General features: G+C 38.8%; 1 protein-coding gene across 9 annotated transcripts in view; it reads right to left on the bottom strand.

Moving 5' to 3' along the window:
- The window catches only part of Smarcad1 (SWI/SNF-related, matrix-associated actin-dependent regulator of chromatin, subfamily a, containing DEAD/H box 1), a 73,471-nt gene that overhangs the window by 36,870 nt on the left and 13,587 nt on the right, over window positions 1-23,014 (bottom strand). For 7 of the 9 annotated variants that reach the window (XR_003956162.1, XR_003956163.1, NM_007958.2 and 4 more), the window contains 6 exons: window positions 22,624-22,789; window positions 21,060-21,126; window positions 12,054-12,145; window positions 7,106-7,207; window positions 5,917-5,998; window positions 4,042-4,430 (listed from right to left, as the gene is read on the bottom strand). Coding sequence is in view for 6 of the 9 variants with exons in the window: in NM_007958.2 (NP_031984.1) it covers window positions 4,042-4,430; window positions 5,917-5,998; window positions 7,106-7,207; window positions 12,054-12,145; window positions 21,060-21,126; window positions 22,624-22,789 (898 nt within the window). In the remaining 3 variants the exon portion in view is untranslated. The other 2 variants (NM_001253392.1, XM_006505513.4) reach the window with 2 other exon arrangements.

Genomic DNA, 23,014 nt, shown 5'->3' with positions numbered 1-23,014 from the left:
GCAGCAGCTATATGTATATGGCAAACTACAGAATCCATTTGCAATTTTTAAAGAAGTTTATCAAAGGGCTAGAGAGATGGCTCAGTGGTTAAGAGCACTGACTGCACTTCTAGAGGTCTTGAGTTCCATTCTCAGCAACCACATGGTGGCTCACAACCATCTGCAATGGGATCCAATGTCCTTTTCTGGTGTGTCTGAAGACAGCTACAGTGTACTCACATACATTAAATATCTATATTAAGAAGAAGGAGGAGAAGAAAGAGGAGGAGAAGAAGTTGTTTATCAAACTTGTGTATATTGAAACAACACCCAGTACAGCAATCTTAGAAAGCAATGAAACCCCTCTATCTATCTCCAAGAAATAAGCAGTCAGGTGTACTGACATGCACCTTTAATCCCAGGACTTGGGAGGCAGAGGCTGGTTGAGCTCTGTGAGTTCAAAGCTAACCTGGTCAACAAAGTGAGTTCCAGGACAGCCAGATCCAACAGAGAAACCCTGTCTCAGAAAAAAAGACAAAAACCAAAAAACAGAAATAAACAAACAAAAGAAAAAGAAAACAGAAAGAACCATTTCAGTGTTTAAGATGAAATGAAGACAGGCATTTTATAGGGCTAAACAAAGTGAAGACGGGCACCAGTCCTGCAAATCACTAGAAGACAAAGCAGCACTGGCAGAACAAAGCACTAGACAGAAGCTGTGCCTGCTGGGGCAATGTTAATACCTCATTTACGCTGAACACTGAAAAGAGATAGGAATCTAGAGATGGTAGGTAAATATTTATGAAGCAACCTATTTGTAAATACTACTTTGAGCAGTATATATACACATGCTTTTTAATAAAATGTGTTTTATTTTCTTTAAGACAGATTCTCCTGTAGCCTACCCTAATAGGGCCTAAAATTTGTCCTGTGGCCAAAGAGAACTGAGACATTCTGATTCTCCTGTTTCTAGCTCCCAAGTGCAGTGTGTGTCACCGTGCCTGATTTACTTGGTGGTGGGGATTGAACCATGGGCTTCATGTGCACTGGGAAAGCCCTATGACAACTGAGCTATACCTTCCATAAATAATGCTCTAATTAGCACATAAAAGTGCAATTAAAAACACAACATGACACAATAGTACCCTATCCTCTCTGATACTAGGCTAGAAAGACCAACATTCAGCAAGTAGTTGGTGAACTAATACCATCAATTTTGAACATTGCCAATAAAAATTCCATTTTCCCTACTTTAACAAAACTGAATTTTCAACTAATAACATTTTTGGCTTGCTACACTGCAAAGGCTGCTATAGTTAACGTTGTAGTTTACTTACAATTAGCATATAAAGTATTACTATTTTTAAAAAACTATGGATAAAAAAAACTAACATTATTGAAATCACAATGCAAGGACAAAGAAAAAAATTAATAAAGCTACAAACATAAATCCTCTCAATTCACATCTTTTAAATAATCATATTTTTTCCTCAAATAAAATGAAGGTGATTAAATTGAAAACATTTTAACTTAAGAAAAAGAAGGACGGAGAAAAATCCTCTGGAAAGAAAATAAGAGCAATACAGAAAACTGCAACCTCAGGATTTAGAATTATATTATAAATGGTTAATATTATGCAAAGATATTATGTGAATATATTCATATACATTTTGTGAATCAGATTTATATTACATTATATATCTAAAGCTTTAATGAAAACCAATAATCTACAACTGTTTCAAAGTCTGGTTTAAAGGTGTGACTAAGATTTTTACATTCAAGTTGCATTTTTGATCAAATATTTATGAATTTACATTTACTCATACACTGTTAGACAGTCTTTAAAACTAAACTTCAACAACCACTTTAGGAATTGAAACGTTTAAGAATGCTGTCCTAAATCTGTAATAACTTCTAATTTCATTTAGCTCTGTGTTAACACAATTAAAACTTCAAATCTGTAATTTCTGAGTGCAGCATTAGGGGTATTTTTGCTATTGTTTGCTTTAACATTGAATATATTATCACATTATTAATAAAAAAGGGCAGTAAGTTATATAGCTTTTATAGAAATATACATATTAAGTTTTGTTAATAATTTCACTAATATATTAAATTACTTTATATCCAATCACACTCAAAATGCTGGCTCCTAGAAAGTAGAAGCAAAAAATGTCTAAGGAAGTTAAAATTTTAGACTTAGAGATTTACTTGTCTAATTATCAATTTACAATAGCTTATTTATACGCTTTGCTTGGGATAACAAAACACTGTACTCAGTGAAATAATTCGTCTACTTTTAAGATACTTTTTCACTACTTCATAAAATATTCAACATTAAGATGAGTTGGCTAAGACAAACAATGTGGTCTTTATGTTCAATTTCTTGAAGGAAAAAGAAGTCAGGAGACTTAGTAAGTAATGCATAATCTCCAAATTCATGTCACGACTGATATAAACTCTGCCAATTAATTAAGGAAATATGTCTTGTCCATGTTAAGTTGCTAAAGATTTTTTTAAAACATCTGGCACATAAACCTTGGTAAAACTGTATAATCTGCTTTTATTATAAGCTATCTGGGCAAGTAGTTACAGTGACTACACAAACTAGTACAGATAACTGCATCCCTTATTAAATACATTAAAATCCTAACAAGCCTGAGCAACCCAACCCCATAATAACACAAGAGTCCATTAAAGATTAAAGGAAAAATAAAACGGGAGAAAAGAAAAAACAGAAAGCCCTTCAGCAAATACCTCAACAAATAATCACTCAGGCGAAGCCAAACAAGTTTTGAAAGGATCTGCTTTGACAGATGTTCTCTAGAAAAGCATGCGCTTGGGGCAAAACGAAAGGTTTTAAGTCTGGTTACATGTATTTTTTTCTTCTTGTTTTTTTTCCTTCAAGTTCTGCTGGACTAGTATTTTCTATATGCTGAGATACTTTAATTTTTTAAATGCTTTTGAAAATTGTTGTGCAAAGACCACCCTCATCAACACTCTAAGACATTTATCGAGGTCATTCATGCTCATTTAGGTTTGTTATAGGTACAATATTAGTCACAAATGCATGCATCTACACTCCACAGCACAAGAACTAAAACTCCAAAACCTCCACAAAGCTGCAGGAGCCACCTCCTCTCTCCAAGCTGTACATAACCATCCATATTGCTTTGCTTGGATGGCCTAAACACAAGCCATGAATAAAGCCCCACATTTCCATGAAAGTTGAAAAATCTAAAACGGAAAAGCATATTCATAGGAATAATATTTGATAAATGTTGAGATTTAGAAAACTCAAAAAGCAGGTATTTTAGATAAAACTCATTCACAGGAAGTCAAACACCAGAAAATGATCGTGCAAAGTGTACTCACCAGACAGAGCTCATGCCTTTCTTTCGCCTACACTTGAATTCTATGCTTCCACAACTTTGCTATTTTTCCAATTAAAAATGCTGCAGCTTGCTACACTCCATCAAATGGCCACGTTGTTTAACCAGGAGAAACATGTTAGAAACTGAGCTGTCACATTTAGAAGAAAAAGAAAATAAACACCTGCCTCTTTGTGGGGAAGCATAAAGCACTCAGGCTGGCATGTGGGCCATGGAACGCGTCTGGCCGCTGCTACTGCTCTGCAAGCAGTTGTAGTCAAATATCTGCCACATTCTTGCCTTCTGCATGGTGTCTCAGCAGTAACAGATCAGAACTGGCTAGCAAACAACTCCCTCTCAAAAGTAAGCTCTAATTTCTTCTTCTGCAGTGAAATGAACCAAGTTTCTATGCAAAAGGATGAGTGACAGCATTCCCAGCCAATCAGCTTGGGTTTTTTCAGGAAAATCACCCCTTAATTCATTCAAAATTAGGTCATATGACACTATTTGAAATACTATTGGCTTACAATGAAAGTAATGTTTGACTCTACACAGGAGAAGGCCACCCATCTATGCTTCCCTGGGCTGAAGACAATCTGACTATAAACGGTACTGTAAATTAAAACACACAGACACAGACACACACACACACAGACACACAGACACACACAGACACACACACACGCCTTACCAGAGCTTCCCAATTATTAAAGGGCCGGAGTTCTGTTATTTTCTGAGCCTTTTTCTGAGAACACTTAGGAATCAAAGTCAGTTCAGCAATTGAAGAAACTTGAAGGAAATGAAGAATTTTGCCTTTATAGCCGTCCTCCATCACTTCTTCACAACTGCTATAGTCCTCATCCAGTGAGCTCCCAGCATCAGAACCTGAATCGTACTCAGAGTCCTCTACGGCTTTCTTAGGATTAAATACATTTTTCTTACGTTTCTTGTTAAAGCCATTTTGTGGTTTCACGGAAATTTTCTGTTTCATTTTTATTTTAGTTGCATTTTTAGAATAATTTTGATTCCTTGCAACTTCTTTTCCATTTGTAACTTCACTTTGTGAAGCACACTGCACGTCTGTGTACAAAAAAATAAAAAAGTTGTAGCTAACGTAGAAATATATAAATTAAATATAAAACATAAGATGGTAAATAGAAAGATTATGTAAACATTACATTTTCCTTGTAAATACTGAATTCAACCACAACTTCCTGTCAAATCTGAACACACATTAAGAATAATATAAAACAGAATTTAAAGCTATCAATAAGCTAGAATGACATTTCAAAAGTACATGGCACCTCCCTTTTAAACATAAATGTGCCTCCTAAGCAAGCCTCCTGAGGATAGACAGCAGCTGCATGTGCACCAACTGCCCAAGAGAACAAAGCAGCCCAGGCTCACTGCAGCCTGCGGAAGTGGCAAGGCAGTGTAAAAGCATTTTTCCTATCACTGTGACAACTAACTTATCATCATTTTAACATTACTTAAATATATAACCTCAAAGTGCCACTGCTCTCTATTTAGTTGAATTCTAAGCTTCCTGTGAATGAAGGTACAGTTTTCTGACATTATATTCATAAGAAAATAGGTACTAATAATGGATACATATATACCACTGGCCCTGTCCTGTATCTGTGGGCTCCAAACTGATGGCTCCAACAAGCCATATAAAAATATATTAGAAAAGGAACTGGATATACACTGAACATAATTTTTTTCCATCCCTGTTCCCTACATGAGATAGGAACAACTTGCACAGCATTTGTGCCCTATCGGGTGTGGTAAGAAATCTTAAGATGACTTGAAGGTGACGATGGGAAATGGTGTATGGGTCATACGCAAATACCATGTCCCTTTACACAAAGGAATTGGGTGCCAGTTAATTTTTAGTATCAGTGTAGGCCCTGAACAAACCTACAGGTAAAGACTGTGCTTTATTTAAAATTTTTATTTTCTATTTATTCAAAGAACCTTCAGAGTTAAATTATTATATGTTCTTGCATTGCCCATGTAAAAAACATAATTGAATAAATTAAGTAAAATTTAAAAACTAAAGTCACTGTGCTGGACTTTAAAAGCTCTTTATAATTATAAAATGCTTAAGTCTATTTAATTTTTGGTTAGAAACATCTCTAAATCTGTACAACCTAACTTTGTGTCCCCCACCTCTCTTCCACCATTCTCTGCAGCTCAGAGCTCTATTATGGATTGGGAGACTGTCCCTCCAGAGTGATGACACACTTGTATTCTTAAGGCTAGTGTTTTCCAAATTCATGCAAGTGCAGGCTAATAAGCAACCAACTGTAAGATGCATCCTAGAGTGACAGATGTCAACATGTAAACAACTGAACAAGAGAATTTAAATGTCTTCAGAATCAGAAAAGATTATACAAGAAGAAAAAGTTATGTACTGTCTTGGCTATTACTATGGTGAAGAACAAGTCAAAATATTTGGGACTTCATCCTTTAGAACATTTTACAACGTTACTCTGGAATCACTTTCAAGTCAGGCTCTCTTCTGCAGTAGGACATGGGACTGAAGGAGCCCATCTCTGATTACCTTGATCTTCCGCAAACACTTTCAGAGACTCCAAGGCTTCTGTGTACATCCACTCATGCTCCTTAAGCACTTCTCTTAATTCCTGAAAGGAAGTTATTTTTTCTGTTAAAAACGTGAAGTTAAAGATTCAGAAAAATCATTATGCTCTTTTAAAATGTAATCACTGAAAAATAAAGGATTTATATCACTATCTTTGTTTTTATTTTGAGACAGGGTCTCACTATATAGCATTATCTGACCTCGAACTCTATATAGACCAGGATGGCCTTGAACTCATAGAAATCCACCAGCCTCTGCCTTCCAAGTGCTATAATTAAATGTGTGCACCGCCTCCTCCAGTACTGGCACTGTTCTAGTGATACTTTATGCATCCTTCCTGTTTAACTTCACCTTACACATAAAATACAGTGTTCAACAGGGATAGGAATGTGACCTTTTTTCTTCTTGCCCAATTCCTCTAGGGCTTGCATAACAGGGATGCTTCAGTATATGCAACTTAACACATCTCTGGGGGCGGATCCTATGTGTATATATGGCAAATGCACTCTATCCCCAGCTGAAAACATGAAGATGTAATGCATGTAAAGGACGAGTATAACAAGACTGTGAATTGTTCACCGGAATTCAGATGCGCCTGAGCACAAAAAGAACACATCCATGAAAATGTAAACATTTCCCATACGTTAAAAAAGTATATGCCTCAATAAATACACAGCAATGTGAGAGAGAGAGAGAGAGGGAGAGAGAGAGAGAGAGAGAGAGAGAGAGAGAGAGAGAGAGAGAGAGAAAGGTACATGAGTCATTAGTGACCCTGAACAGTTTTGTTTATCTGGAAAGGAAGATCTTTACGGAGCATTAAAGACACTGAAATGTAATACTTTAAAATTCTTACAACCAAGTTCAAGAGTGAGGACATGATGGAGGGGGTGAGGACAGCTTTTTGCACTTAAGGATTCACAATTTTACTATGATGATGTTTATTATGATGCCATTTATAATGCTGACACCGCAACTAGCAAACACAGTAACTAAGGTAACTAGCAAGTAGTCTAAAATATTCATATAATACTAACCGGAGTATATAATTCAAAAATATAAAGCTCACCTTAAATTTGCACAGTCTAACTCAAACAACATTTTATAATACAAACATGTAAGTACACAAACATTTGAACAGTTCTCTTCTTACCTGTTTATCAAAATTTGGAAATTCCTTTTGCAATTTCAACACAATACTTTCTTGCTTTTCCCAGTTGCTGCTGGCTTCTGCAGACTCATTTGATTCTTCTCCCTATGGGGCAGGGAGGAGGGGAAAAGGAAAAGAAGGAAACAAGATCAAGTCTTCCCCACTCTCCTTTATATTATCTAGCAATGGAGCTGCTACACTTCTCTCTTAATAGCCAAAGAAGAAATCACGATTGGTATTCTCAGGCACCGAGGACAAGATGACACTCTATAAGAGCACAGGCAAACCAAGTGCTATGGGAGCACTGGGGCATAAAGCCTATGGGAATGTTTGTACCTCACCTGCACAGGGCTCTATAGATAAAAACAGGCTATGTGCACTGACAACAAAAGGAAGAGGATTACATGCCAAAGAGTAACGTAGTGGGTTGGTATACAGTGTGCTTCAGAGCTACAAGTCTATGTGGAAGCATCACAGGTAGTAAGACTTTTGAGCAGAAGAAAAAATATAGTGTTTGGAGAAAATATTTCAAAACCCTCAGAAAATACACTCATACCAACAGTATCACTTAGCACTAGTGAACCCAAACTTATTCATATTATCTGAGAAACAGAACATAGATCATGGAACATTGCATTCCATGAGGGCATTGAATCTCTAACAATCACTTTAAAGATTACAGAAGCCAGGCATGGTGGCGCACACCTTTAGTCCCAGCACTCTGGAGTGTGACTTCAGGCCAGCCTGGTCTACATAGTGAGTTCCAGGACAACCAGGGCTACAGAGAAACTCTGTCTCAAAACAAAACAAAACAAAACAAAACAAAAGATTACAGATGAGAGATAAACAACAGCCACTCGGCCAAACAGGTGTTTGCTACAAAACATTTCCAAACCTCAGTCATGCTGGAGGGTCTGTGTTCAGGTGGGTATGTGTGTGTATACGTGCAATGTGGATGTGCACATGGAGGCCGCAGTGTGACAGCACTGTTCTCCTCAGACACCCTAGACCTTTCTTCACACAGGTACTCCTGACTGAACTAGAGCTCAGCAACTGGCTTAACTGCCTGGATACCAAGCTCCAAGATTCCTGTCTCTGATTCCTGGGACTGGGCCTACAGAAGCAGACCACTGCACAGAGCTTCTTAGGTGGATGCGAGGGATCACAATTCAGGTTCTCAAGCTTATGCGGCAAGCATCGGTGCTGGGCCGACTGAGCCAGACCCCCAGGCCCCCTTGGTTCATCTGTTCAAAGATTTGTATTAGGCTAGGTGTAGTGGCATAGACCTTTAGTCCTACCACCTAGAAGGCAGAAGAAGTGGGATCTCTGTGTTCAAGGCCAGCCAGTTCTACAGAAGGAGTTCCAGTACAGTAAACTGCAATTAAAAGTTGTTCTGAGGCACCTAACATGGTACTGGGAACCAAACTTGAGTATCTAAAAAGCAGCATGTGCTATAAATCAATGAACAATCTCTTGAGCTAGGTTTCTCAAGTAGCTCTAAAGGCTGACTGGCCATGGACTGCAGTCAGGATGACCCTGTTCTCCTGATTGTCCTGGCTCCACCTACCAAGTGCTGTAGGGATAGAGGCTCTAGTACCACAGTTCAGTTTACTCTTCCTTTGCTTTAAAAATATTTCAAATGTCTACCAATGAAGAATGAGAAAAAAAACTATGGCAGGAGAGAGGGGGCAATGTGGCATAGCCATTAAATAGAAAATTCAATTCCATCACTCTGGAGGCTAAGGTAGAAGGACTACCATAAGTTCAAGGTAAGCCTAGACTTACTTAATATAAGGCGTTCAAGAAATATAAACAACAGCCGGGCGTGGTGGCACACGCCTTTAATCCCAGCACTCGGGAGGCAGAGGCAGGTGGATCACTGAGTTCGAGGCCAGCCTGGTCTACAGAGTTCCAGGATAGCCAGGCTATACAGAGAAACTCTGTCTCGAAAAACCAAAAAAAAAAAAAAAAAAGAAAAGAAAGAAAGAAATATAAACAACATGTTATTGCTTGGATAAACCTTCAAAGATGACACAAAAATGGTTGCATAATTATATTTATAAAAGAAATATCTGGAGTATACAATCTAGAGATGGAGAAGGCAGACTGCTGATTGACATGGGCTGTGGAAATGAAGAAATAAGACCCTATTTCTGAGTGCATCCTGCCATCATGGACCAATGAAAATATCTGGAGCTAGACAGGCAAGGTCAGAAAGCACAACACTGGGAATGTCCTAAGTGCACTAAACTGTCTATACTATTTGCTGGGCGTGGTAATCCCAGCACTTGGGAGGCAGAGGCAGGCAGATTTCTGAGTTCGAGGCCAGCTGGTCTACAGAGTGAGTTCCAGGACAGCAAAGGCTATACAGAGAAATCCTGTCTCGAAAAAACCACAAAAAAAAAAAAATTAATTTTATGCTATGTGAATTTCTCCTCAGTAAAGTAAGATGTGGAGCTCGGTAGGGTGAGTGAGAGCTTAACATGTACAAAGCTTTGTTTGGATCACATCTCCAAAAGTAAACAACTGTTATTCAAATGATGACTTCTATATCCAGAGATCTGGTGGCAGTCCCAATTTTGGTACTGTCATTATTATGAAGCATCGCCTGACTCCGTATTTTGTAAAACATTGTTCTCCATGACATAATTGGTCAAATACAAAGCTAAATAGCCTATAGCTGAGTGGGAGAGGAAAAGGTGTTCTCCAGCACCTGATTGGCCAAATAAAGAGTTAAATAGCCTATTGCTGGGTGGAAGAAGAAAAGGTGGGACTTCCATGCCCTGATAGAGAGGTCTCAGGTGGAGACCAGGGGAGTCAGCATCTGGACAGGAATGACGGAGGAGGCCAGTAAGACTAAGTTTGCAAGTAACAACCACCTGGCTGGAAGTAGGCCAGACCAACACTGTCAGGTCAGAATAGCTCAGAATCTGCCCAGCTACGGTGCCTACAGCTTTTAGTAAATATACAGAGCAAAAGCAGGCATAGAAAAGTCCCTACTTTTACATTGAATTGAAAGCAATGAAAGCCCTCCAAAAGTCGACATCTGGACCAGTTTTTGAAATGAAATGTATGAGAGCACAAATGAAAGAGTCAGCGAGCAAGGCTGCCTTGCCTGTTGTTTGTGTTTCCTCTAGGACCCCATACTTCTATCAGCTAGTCACTGTTTGCTGAAAATATCCAATGGTTTTAGTGAACCCAAAAAATCTCTCAGCAGGCCCAGAAGTTATGATTTAATCTTAGGGTTGTTTTTCTAGCACTAGCTAGACTACATATTAATCAATGGCAGAAAGCACACATTAGGCCCATAAGTCACTATGTAGGAAAACCAAATAAGTTCCAAAAATTGCTCTTCTAACTCAAATCTTCAGTTCCTAAGGTAACTGCACAGAATAAAATTATCAACCCAGCCCAATGTAATACACATCCTTGGCTCACAGCAAAACTGGATGGGCTTTTGGAGAATTTGTTCAGAGTAACATAAATAAACCAAGATAACGATTCCAATTGTAGCTGCTATTCTGAACTTGAGGTTTTAACTAAAACCTACCTCAGCCTCTCAAATGATAGGATTACAAACACCTTCCATTCACAAGCTTTTTAAACTACACAGTGGTCCCATACTTCATGAGTCACAGGACTAATAATATATGCTTTCTACTGCTGTTAAGTGTGTGCTCTAGCTATGATTTTGGTTGTATTAGGGCTAGAACTAAGGGCTATGGACATAGTAACAAACATTCTACCACTGAGCTATAGTTTCAACTCCATTTATTATGCCTTGTATTGACACATTTTTCTCTTGCAATGCCTTTTATTTTTAGACAGATTCTTACACTGAATATATGGCCAAGGGTATATGACTGATATTCTAGTCATCCTGCCATTTCTTTCTGAGTACTGAAATTACAGGCCTACACCTCAAACACTTAGTTTTATGTAATAATTAAGATTAAATTTTCAAGCCGAACAAAAGCATTCTACCAACTGAGCTGTACAACCCCAGCCTGCAAAATTCTTCAGGTGGGCTATTTTATAGCAGTTGCTTATCTTAAGGAGTTCTAGGAATTATGCAAACACTTTGTAATTCAAGTTTTTAGGTTTTTACTGTCTTCATTTGGTCAGTAGGCTGAGTTTAACTTCTTAGGCCTGTCCAAGTACTAACCCAAACAATTCTTCAAGCAGTATGTATAGCTTTCCTGGAGCAGGGGACTATCCCTAAAGCTGTTGCCTATCTCTGGAATATGTTCCCCTAACTGGGCTGCCTTGTCTGGCCTCAGTGGAAAAGGATGCACCCGCCAAGGAGAGACTTCATGTACCAGAGCATGGGGATAGGCTGGGAGGGTTGAGGGAGAGGGCTCTACCATCTCAGAGAGGGGAAGGACCAGCAAGGGGACAGTGATCAGGATGGAAAGTGAATTAAAAAATTTGACAGCTATGGGCAGTTATTTATGACCACATAAAGGAAACAACAAACTTTAAACATGGCTTACAGAACATCTGGTAGATTACTAGCATGGCACAAAGAACTACTATAGTACAGAATCTCTTAGGAGCTGGAAAAGAGATGGGAGACACTTGGGTGGACTTTCAGGTCTGACATCCAAACATTCAGCACAGCCCTTTATTTTATTTTATTTTATTTTATTTTGAGAATTTATTTATGTTTATAGTGAGTTTTTAACCTGCATGTATGTACCACATGCATACAGTTGCAGTGCCTACTGAAGCCAGAAGACATTAGATCCTTTGGGAGTAGAGTTACTGAGGTTTGTGAACATCCATGGTTGGAACTGAACCTAAGTCTTCTGAAAGAGAAACCAGTGTTCTTAACTTTTGAAACCCACATTCAACATACTGGTTAGGGTTAGGGTTAGGGTTAGGGTTAGGGTAAGCTAGCCCCACACCCATCATAGTCTAATTCTGATGCAACAATTCCAATGTCACTTACACGGTCCCCTCGCGGCTGTTTTACAGACTGATCATCATTAACGTCATCCTCCTCAGAAGAAGAAGATAATTTCCTTTTCCTGGGTCCACCACCTTTTAAAACAGAGAAGCACACTCAGATTTTTCACAGAAATAACAAGAATCAATTCAAACCAAAAGTAAAGGTGTATTGCATGGATATAGCTGCCAGCCAGAGCTATGTAAGTAGATTAAAGGAAAGGAAAGACTCTCCACCGTCGATCTTACATTGCATTTAAAAAATATGATATTACTGGTGCTAAATATTCTTTCTTCTGTCTGACAAGTAATTCTACAGAGTAATACTCACCAATGACTGTTCAAAAGATACTTATCAAGTGGAAGCTATCAGAACAGCATAACTGACACCAATAAATAAGCATCTACTGCATATTAAGCTTTATGCAAGGCCTTATATAAACTTTTTCACTTCCTTTCCATAAAAAGCCTGCAAAAGGGTAATGTTTTTTCACAAATTATAAATGAAGATACAAAATGTACATATTTGATGTTTTTAACCTACAATAAAGTACACTTATTCAAAGCAAGTACATACATGACAGCTCTGAGGTTCTTTAAAAACTTCACAATGTGATGGTTCCAAGAGAAAACTGAATCTTGATTTCCTATAGACTAACATGATAGTATGACTCCTGATTTTCTACAGACTAGCAATCATGTCAGTATGAATACTTAATGTTTCCTCCTGGTTTATTTCACAATTCATCTCTACTGTATACACAACACATTTTCAGTATCTACTTTGGGGGGTGGGATTTTGGGAGATTGAGATAGGGTTTTCCTGTGTAAAAGTCCTGTCCTAAAGCTCTCTTCATAGACCAGGCTGGCCTTGAACTCACAGAGATCTGCCTCATATGTGCTAAGATTAAAGGCATGTACCACCATGCCCAGCAACACAATCTACTTTTAAAAGGAAAAATTAAAACAACCTTACCACACACATAATTGGTAGATTTAAGTAAACATTGATATTTAACATTTTACTCTTAAAAGATTCAAGTTAGACAGTTTCTGTTATGTAACATGCACGTTTAATTTTTACATAAAAAGAAGATATAACTGGAATATTCTCTCTGACAATATCAATAAATTCTTTTTTTTTTTGTTTCATCAAGTAAAACATGGAGTTATATACATAATCTTTTAAACTCAGTATGTGGGGTTCAGTGGTTAAGATCTCTGAAACCCACAATGATAACATAATGGTTCATAGACTTTGTAACTCCAATTCTAGGGGATTCAGTGCCCTCTCTGACCCATGAGCAGCAGGTACACAAGTGGTACATAGACATACATGCAGGAAAAATACCCATACACACACCAATAAATATATACTTGTGAGTGTGTGGTATGTGTGTGACAAAAAAAAAAAAACCCACAAAATACATAACTGAAAAATTTTCAGCTTAAAAGCAACTTCCTAGCTGGGCGTGGTGGTGCACTCCGTAATCCCAGCACTTGGGAGGCAGAGGCAGGCGGATTTCTGAGTTCGAGGCCAGCCTGGTCTACAGAGTGAGTTCCAGGACAGCCAGGGTTACACAGAGAAACCCTGTATCGAAAAACCAAAAAAAAAAGTAACTTCCTTATTTATTATCCAAGGGTGATATCATCTAGAGACAGCAATTTTTGCTAAAACCAGTGTTCAAAGTCACAATTGTTATACCTATCTAAGATTACTCCAAGGTATTTAAAAACCCTTTTGTTACAAAAAGATCTCAAAATACCCAAAATAATGTTGTCTTAATGACAGGTGGTATATTAAAGATCAGCTTACCATCCTAGACAATACCTCAAAGTTCATTCTACTAAAAAGGAAGATGTTTGATGCCACTACCTTGTTCATCCCAAGATTTAGAAGAGAAAGGTAGGGGGGAGGGTATGGGGGACTTTTGGGATAGCACTGGAAATGTAAATGAGGAAAATACCTAATAAAAAATTTTTTAAAAAATTAAAAAATAAAAAGAAGAGAAAGGTACTTAAAAAACAAGAAAGTCCCAATTTCTTGTTTTCTTGTAATTTGCCACATAGCATTTAAGTGACAATATGAGAACCAGGCAAAGATAAAAGGAACAAACCCAGCTGGTTAGGGTTCAATGTGACTATAAACTTCACCAAGGCAGGGCTGGATGTCAGGATTTTCTATAAAGCTTCAGTACCTAAAACAGCAAGCATTACCTACTAGTTGTAGAATAATACTAATAGAAACACTACTTGTTAAATTAAGACATTAAATGAGAAGTTCTATAAGACTAGAAAGAAAAGATTAGTGTTTATAACTCAATGGTTATTCTACAACCTGTTTTAAATGGAAAGATTAAAGAACAGTATTTAAGAAATCAAAAAAGAAAAGGCCATCATGCACTCTTGTATTTACGGAGCCTACTCATTTCAGGAACATCAAAAACAATGAAAAAGACAGTCAACCTGTTCCTGTAGCATTTCTCTATCCCGATGGTGGTAAGAGCTACAACATGCACCCATCAACACAGTGAAACAGCATCAGCTTTATCAATTCCTCACAGCTGATGAGTTTGATATTATCATTTACTGCAAAGGAGACAAAGACCCAAAAGAGTTGGGCAGGACTGTTCCAAGCCACTTAAGAAATAAACACAAAGATATCCTCAGTATTCTGTGCATATCGCACCCACACACTATTTTTCCCTTCTTAAAACTCAAGGAAATTAATAGTATGCAGGTATTTAATAAGAAAGAAATAGTATCATACTTAGAATACATTCCAATCAATTCAGTAAGGAGATAGAAAAGGATGTAGACAACCTGTTGAAAGTTATGCCAAGGATCTCCATTGTCCAACCACCACTGGTCAACACTCTGCCACCTTCATCAAGCCTGCTGCACCAGGAACATCCTAGTTAGATTCACCCATCCATCCTGCTGCCCAATAAGTCCCAGAGGCATGCTCAGCTGCCCTGAACTGTATGCTGTCCTCCCTCCCCCATGTTGTCCAGCCACAGCTCCTCTAGCCTCCACCAAGCCTGCTGCCCCAGGAACATCTAAATTAAGTTCACATCCCCATTAGTTCCATTTCCCTGCCCACCAAGTCCTCCAAGGCACACCCAGCTGCCCTGAGACGTGTACTGCCTCCTTAGTTTCACTGTCCAGCCCAAGGCTGCGCACTGGAAGCCTATTACAACAGGAACATCCTGGAACAACCAAATGGCTAAAGAACACCATTAAGAATGCAATCAACATGAGGCAGGGCAATATGGTACCTTCAGAGTACTGCAATCCTACTACAATAAGCCCTGGATATCCTAACCCAACAGAACCATAAGAAAATGACTGTAAATCCAATCTTATAAAGATGACAGAAGCCTTTAAAAAGGAAATGAATAAATCCCTTAAAGAAATACACGAAAATAAAATTAAAGTTACATGTCTTTAAAGAAAAAACTAATAAAGAACAAAAGTAATAAATACAAGGAAATACAATTAAACAGGAGAAGAAAACGAATAAATCTGTTCAAGATCTGAAAATGGAAATAGAAGCAATAAGGGAAACACAAACTGAGGAAATCCTGGAAATAGAAAACCTAAAGAAGAGAACAGGATCAAAAGACACAAGCATCAATCACCAACAGAATACAAGAGATGGAAGACAGAATCTCGGATGTAGAAGATACAATTTAAAAAATATTGAATCACTGGCCGGGCGTGGTGGAGCACGCCTTTATTCCCAGCACTTGGGAGGCAGAGGCAGGCAGATTTCTGAGTTCAAGGCCAGCCTGGTCTACAGAGTGAGTTCCAGGACAGCCAGGCTGTACAGAGAAACTCTGTCTCAAAAAACAAAAAAAAAAAGAGAGAGAGAGAGAGAGAGAGAGAGAGAGAGAAAAGTTCCCCAACCTAAAGAAAGATGTCTATAAGCATACAAGATGTTTACAGAACACTAAAATTAGATTGAGCCAGAAAAGAAAATCCTCCTGCCATATAACAATAAAAACACTAAATCTATAAAACAAAAAGAGAATATTAAGAACTGCAAGGAAAAACAGCCAAGTCACATACAAAGGCAGACATCAGATTTACACCTGTATCCATAACAGAGACTCTTAAAGCTAGATAGAAGGACCTGGACAGATGTATGAACCCCCTAAGAAACCACAGATGCCAACCTAGACTATTATACTCAGCAAAACTCTCTATCACCATAGACAGAGAAAACAGGATATTCTAAGACAAACCTAAATTTAAACAAGATCTATCCACAAATACAGCCCTGCAGAAAATATTAAAAGGGAAATTCCAACCCATGCAGGTTAACTAACCCATGAAAACAAAGGAAATAAACAACTTCACACCAGCAAAACCAAAATAAGGGAAGGACACACAAGCATGAGCGCATCCACACACACAAACATAAATAAATACACACACAAATCAAAATAACAGGAATTAACAATTGTTGGTCATTAATATCACTCAGCATCAATAGATTCAATTCCACAATAGAAGCACAGGCTAAAAACTATACAATGGAAAAAAGAAAGCATCTTCAACAAACGGTACTAGTCTAACTGGATGTCTACACGTAGAAGAATGCAAATAGATCCATATTTATCACCCTACACAAAACTCAAGTCCAGGGGCTAGAGAGGTGGCTCAGCAGTTAAGAGCACTGACTGCTCTTCTGGAGGTCCTGAGTTCAAATCTCTGCAACCAAATGGTAGCTCACAACCATCCGTAATGAGATCTGATGCCCTTTTCTGGTGTGTCTGAAGACAGTTATAATGTACTTACATGTAATAATAAACAAATCTTAAAAAAAAAAAAATTAAATTAAAAAAAAACTCACGTCCAAGTGGATGAAAGACCTCAATATAAAACCAAATACACTTAACATCATACAAGAGAAAGTAGAAAATACCCTTCAATATATTGGTGCAGGAGACAATTTCCTGAACAGAACACCAATGGTTCAGGCTCTAAGATCAACAACTGATAAAAGGGAAACATCTAGAAACAGAAAAGCTTCTGTATGGCAGATTTCTGAGTTTGAGGCCAGCCTGGTCTACAAAGTGAGTTCCAAGACAGCCAGGGCTACACAGAGAAACCCTGTCTCTGTGTAGAAAAAACAAAAACAAAAAAAGAAGTTAGACACCAACAACCCAAATAACCCAATTAAAAATGGGCTACAGATCTAAACAGAGAATTCTCAACAGAGGGATCTTGAGTGGGAAAGAAGCACTTAAAGGAATATTCAAAGTCCTTAGTCATTAGGGAAATGTAAATCAAAACAACTCTCAGTTCCCATTTTACACTCATCAGAATGGCTACAATCAAAAACTCAAAAGATAGCACATGTTGGAGAGGATGTGGAGCAAGGGCAACACTCCTCCACTGCTGGTGGGATGGCAAACTTGTACAACCACTTTGGAAATCAATTCAGCAGTTTCTCAAAAAACTGGGAATAGTTCTACCTCAAGACCCAGCTATACCACTCCTAGGCACAAAAGATACTCAAAAATCCCACAAGACACTTTGTTCAACTATGTTCATAGCAGCTTTATTTGCAATAGCCAGAAACTAGAAACAACCCAGACATCCCTCAACCAAAGAAGATATAGAAAATATAGTACTTCTACACAATGGAATACTATTATTCAGCTATTAAAAACAAGTACATCATGAATTTTGCAGACAAATGAATGGAACTTGAGAATATCATCCTGAGTGAAGTAACCTAGATAGAACCAAAAGTATATGCATGGTATACACTCACTTACTGTAACCTCCCCCAGCCTGAAACAGGCTGATCCAGACTCTGACCTTGCAGCCACTAAGGAGATTACCTGAGGTGGAGCCTTCCTGCCTAGATGGCTCTATTGTTCTGCCACCAGCCACTGCTCCCCCAAGACACTGCTACCTGCTGAGAGGCCGCTGAGGTATTCTGGAGGCTACACCCTATCCAGCAGCTGGTTCCAGGCTCCAAGAATGGATTGGGGGGGGGGGGGTATGGCCTCCCCCACTTTATAAGCACAGTTTGCTATTAAACATTAGAGCCTTGATCAGGAACCTTGACTTGGCTCCATTATTTCTCTTGACCGCCTAGTTTCTGTCTTTTCAGCCTCAGTTTGCCTCCCAGGAGTAACCCCGGTCCATGTGAGCCACGGGCCAGCTCCCAACAACTTATAAGAGGATATTAGCCATGAAATACAGGATACACACATTACATTTCACAGACCCAAATAAGCTAAACAACAAGGAAGGCATAAACAAGGATGCTTGAATCTCACTTGGAAGAGGAATAAAATAGTCATAAGAGGCAGATCAAGGGTAGGAGAAGAAATGGGAAGGGGAATCAGGAGTTCAGGATCAGGTGTGGGAATGAACAAGAAAGATGGCTAGATGGCCATGAAAATAAGTAGAAATCTGCAACTGATAGGAGTAAAAGGAGGGAGGGCATCTGCAAGATGAGACAGAGGTCTGGGATAAGGGAGGCACCCAAGAATCAATGGGGGTGACCTTAGCTGTGACTCACAACATTGGGGATATGGAACCTGAAGAGGCCACCTCCTATAGCCAGGCAGGAAACCCAGTAGAGTGATAAAGACACCAACTTACTCACAAAATTTTCAAACCATAATTTATCCTGTCTACAAGTAATAAGGGTTAGTGCAGAGATTGAGGGAATAGCCAATCAATAACAGGCCCAACTTGAGACCCATCCCACAGGCAAGTACCAATCCCTAACACTATTAATGATACTCTGTTATGTTTGCAGACAGAAACAAGTTGTCCTCTGAGAGGCTCCACCCAGCAGCTGATTCAGACATATACAGATACCCACAGCCAAACAGTGGATGGAGCTTGGGGACTCTTATGGAAGAACAGGAGGAAGGATTGCAGGCCCCCAAAAGGGTTTAGGAACTCACAGAGTAAACTAACCTGGACCCTTGGGGCTCTCAGATTCTGAACCATCAACTAAAGAACATACATGAGCTAGACCTAGGCCTCCTCACATATGTAACAGATGTGCAACTTGGTCTTCATGTGGGTCCCCAACAACTATAATGGCAGCTATCCCAAAACCTATCCTAAAACCCTTTGTTGCCTGTCTATGGAATATGTTCTTCTAGCTGGGCTCCCCTGTCTGTCCTCAGTAGGATAGGAAGTGCCTAGCCTTGCGGAGACTTTTAGTGCCGGGGTAGAGGGATACCTAGGGGGGAACCCCACCCACTCAGAGGATGAGAAGAGGGGAAGATGGGGGAAGGATTGTGGGAGTGGGTAACCAGTGGGGGGCAGTGAACAGGATGTAAAGTGAATAAGTAAAAATTAAATTTAGATTTAAAAAAAGACACAAGCTAACAGGATGGACGCGAAAACTGGATCCAGCATTCCTTGGCATACAAGAAACACACCTTAGGAACACAAAGATAGACATAACTTCAGAGTAAAGGGCTGGAAAAATGTTTACCAAGCAAAAGGACTCAAGAAGCAAGCTGGAGTACCCATTCTAATATCTAATAAAATAGACTTGCAAACAAAAGTTGTCAAAAGAAATGGAAAATGACACTTCATACTCAAAGGGAAAATCCATCAAGATGATGTCTCAACTTTGAAGATCTATGCCTCAAATGCAGGGACAGTCTTTGACTTTGTTGCCTGCTATTGACTTTCCTTCCCCTAACTGGACTACCTGGTTGGGCCTCATATGGAGAGACTGCACTTAGCCCCACCGGGACTTGATGTCCCAGGACAGTCTGGTACCCAAGGGAGGGGTTCCCCAGGGAAAAGGTATGGGGAGAGAGATTTGTAAGGGTGGGATTAGGAGGAAAGAAGGGGGAGAGGAGAGGATCGGGTGTAAAGTGAATGAAAAAAAAATAAATTAATGGAAAGAAAAACATATGTGAAGAAAGGAGGTAAAAAAATAAAATAAAGTTACTTCATTTGAGAAAATAAAGATAGTGATGACGGGTCTGTCACTATTTTCTTTTTGTATGCATTTTAGGTTTAAAAAAAGTCAAAAGAAAAATCAACTCAGGGAATGGACATTCACTGCTGAAATCACAAACTTGTACAACTTTTAGTGTAAAATTTAACCTAGATGAATAACCTAGGACTTATGATATTTATTAGCATACTAAGAAAGACATAAGGCCAACAGGAAAGAATAAACTAGTCATAAGAGGAATTACAAAGTAGTATCATAGAGTCCCGTTAAATCCAGGTGAAGTAAGAATCTATCGGTGCTAAAGTAAATCATGTTACATAAATGCACACTAACAGTTTTACAGACAGTTTGTACACTTATATGTGCTGTGTGGCATAGGGAAGATATACCTATAATTTTAGCACTCTGGAAGCTGAGGCAGAAGATTTGACAGTTCAAGGCCAACCGAGGCTAAGCTATGTCTTGAAACACAATCACTCACAAAAATGAAGTTTAAAAAAAAAATGAAGTTTAAAAGCAGTTAATAGAGTTTAAGTTTACTTTTATCAATTTATATGCTTTTTTTAGTAGTATTACAGATACCTTTTACAGAGAGGAAAAAAAAAAAAGAAAAATCAAAAGTGATAAACAATTGAAGATGTTTTCTACTTTAAGTTCCTTCACATCCCTTTGGTTTTCCATCAGAAGCCTAAAAGAGCTTCTATTGTTACACAATGAGAATGCTGATTTCCAGCTAGGGCTTTCCACAAGATCTAATGTCACTACTGACTCAGGTTTGTAGACTTATAAACAAGACAAGCATGTAATTAGAAAGGAGAGTTGAGTAAGCATGACTTCCAAAAGTTTGAATTAAGGAATCTGATCTGCAGAAAAAAAAAAAAGCAGTCACCAAACAGCTAAGTGACCTCAGTGATGCTGCCTAACCTCCCTAAGCCGGTTTCTCTGCCAGAAACTAAAGCAACTGACACTTCACAAAGTTGGGAGTAAATGGTAGGCAAACATTAACAGATGGTACATGTAAGTATACAGAACTTAAGGCTAAAAAAAGCATACCTGCATCACCAAACATCAGCAAGGCAGCAGCAATGGCTCCATCCATAGTGCTTGTTGATTCAATCAACTAACAAGGAAAAATGACAGACATATGAACACCTGAAGAAATATTTCACAAAGACCTCATTTTCTAACATAGTAATATATGTACCATATAACTAACATATCTAACAAACATAGGAAGCATCATGTAGGTGAAAGAATGTGTGATCAATGTTTAAGTCCTATGATAAATTTATTTTGGGAGCTTATACTTGTTATTGAAAATTCAAATATAAGGTATCTTTAAAAAACAAACAAATGCCGGGTGTGGTGGCGCACACCTGAGTTCGAGGCCAGCCTGGTCTACAGAGTGAGTTCCAGGACAGCCAGGGCTGCACAGAGAAACCCTGTCTCGAAAAACAAAACAAAACAAAACAAAACAAAACAAAAAAATTTTAAAAAACAAACAAACACGAGCACAAATCCATTGTCTTTTCTTCCTCCTCTACCAAGACATGGTTTCTCTGTTGAATAGCCTTGGCTGTTCTGGAACTCACTTTGTAGATCAGGATCACCTCACACTCAGGGATCCACCTGCCTCTGCCTCCCAAGTGCTAGGATTAAAGGTGTCTCCACCACCTATTTATTTGCATTTCTTTAGTTTAATCCATGAAAGGTTCAGGATCACATGAGTTCTGTACCCAACAACCTTTTCCTAGTCAAGCCACTTTGGAGTTCAGCATGGACTGTGCACTGAGCACTGTTCCCCAGATTACTCTGGCTGTGTTCGGTTTACCTGCAGGGGTCGCTGTGCTGTTTTATACACATAGGCTCATCTCTGGCCGGAGTGGAATTCAGTTTCACTTCCAGCATAACCACCTTCAGTTTTGAGAAGACCCATGTGTCTGTTCTCTTTCACTCTCGGGAACTCACTTATAGTCAACAAAAATGGCCTTACAGCACTGCTGTCCAGGCAATATATGCCTTAGAGGTCCTGTTCCCAGCAGGCCTCCACAGGAGCCAAGATATCTTTTTTAAAATGTCAATGTATTATGACTACAACACTGAATTCAAGAGATTTTTTTTCTCATTACAACTACAAATAACTGTCATAAAAGCTATAACCTGAGTAAAATAGATAAGATAGATAGATCAGTGGGCACAAACTTTGCTACACAAGCTTCATGACCTGAGTTGGCTCTCTGGATCCCAAGCTGAAAGGGAAGAACTGACTCAGACAAGTTATGCTCTGACCTGCAGAGTGCGGAGGCAGCAGGCGGCGGTGGTGGTGGTGTGTGTCTAACCATAGAGAGCTGGAAAGACCTAACTATCAGTAGCTGAGAGAAGCTGTTGCTTTTGCAGGACTCTGATTTACTTCTCAGCAGTCACATGACAGTCCGAACTCAGTTCAAAGGTTATCTGCCACCCCTGTTCCAGACTCAGGCAGCACCAGGCATGCAAGGGATGCACATACACACATGCAAGCAAAACATGCACTCACATAAATTGGGGGCAAGGGGGGCGGGGGGGGGAGTCTTTAAAGAGTAAGTAAACTAAAGTGCAATTTTTAAGCAGGTACAACCTTTAGAAGATCACTGTCACTTCTTTGTGGAAACAGTTCCTTCAATGTCTGAAGCTTAGCATCTTTAAGATCTTCCAATTCTGAAAGGTCTTCCAGTTCTGAACTGTCATTTCTTCGTGTAACAGAAGGAAGGTCATGGGATTCTTCATCTTCAGATGGCTCTGAACTACAAATATTATCACATGGGAAAACACAATTTTAATGTATCCCACGTATTCTATCATGATTCAGAGAACTTTTACAGGAATATTAAATGTAATCAATATTTGTTAAAGGAAATGAACTTTTACCATCTTAACACTATTAGGTATTCAAGTATATATTATAATTGGAAAAGTTCTCAGATTATTTCAACCATAAAGAAAAAAAAAATAGAGAACTGTCTGTCTCA

This window comes from Mus musculus, chromosome 6 (genome assembly GCF_000001635.26).
Source record: "Mus musculus strain C57BL/6J chromosome 6, GRCm38.p6 C57BL/6J".
NCBI lineage: Eukaryota > Metazoa > Chordata > Mammalia > Rodentia > Muridae > Mus > Mus musculus.
This window is presented reverse-complemented; position numbering and strand designations above follow the sequence as displayed.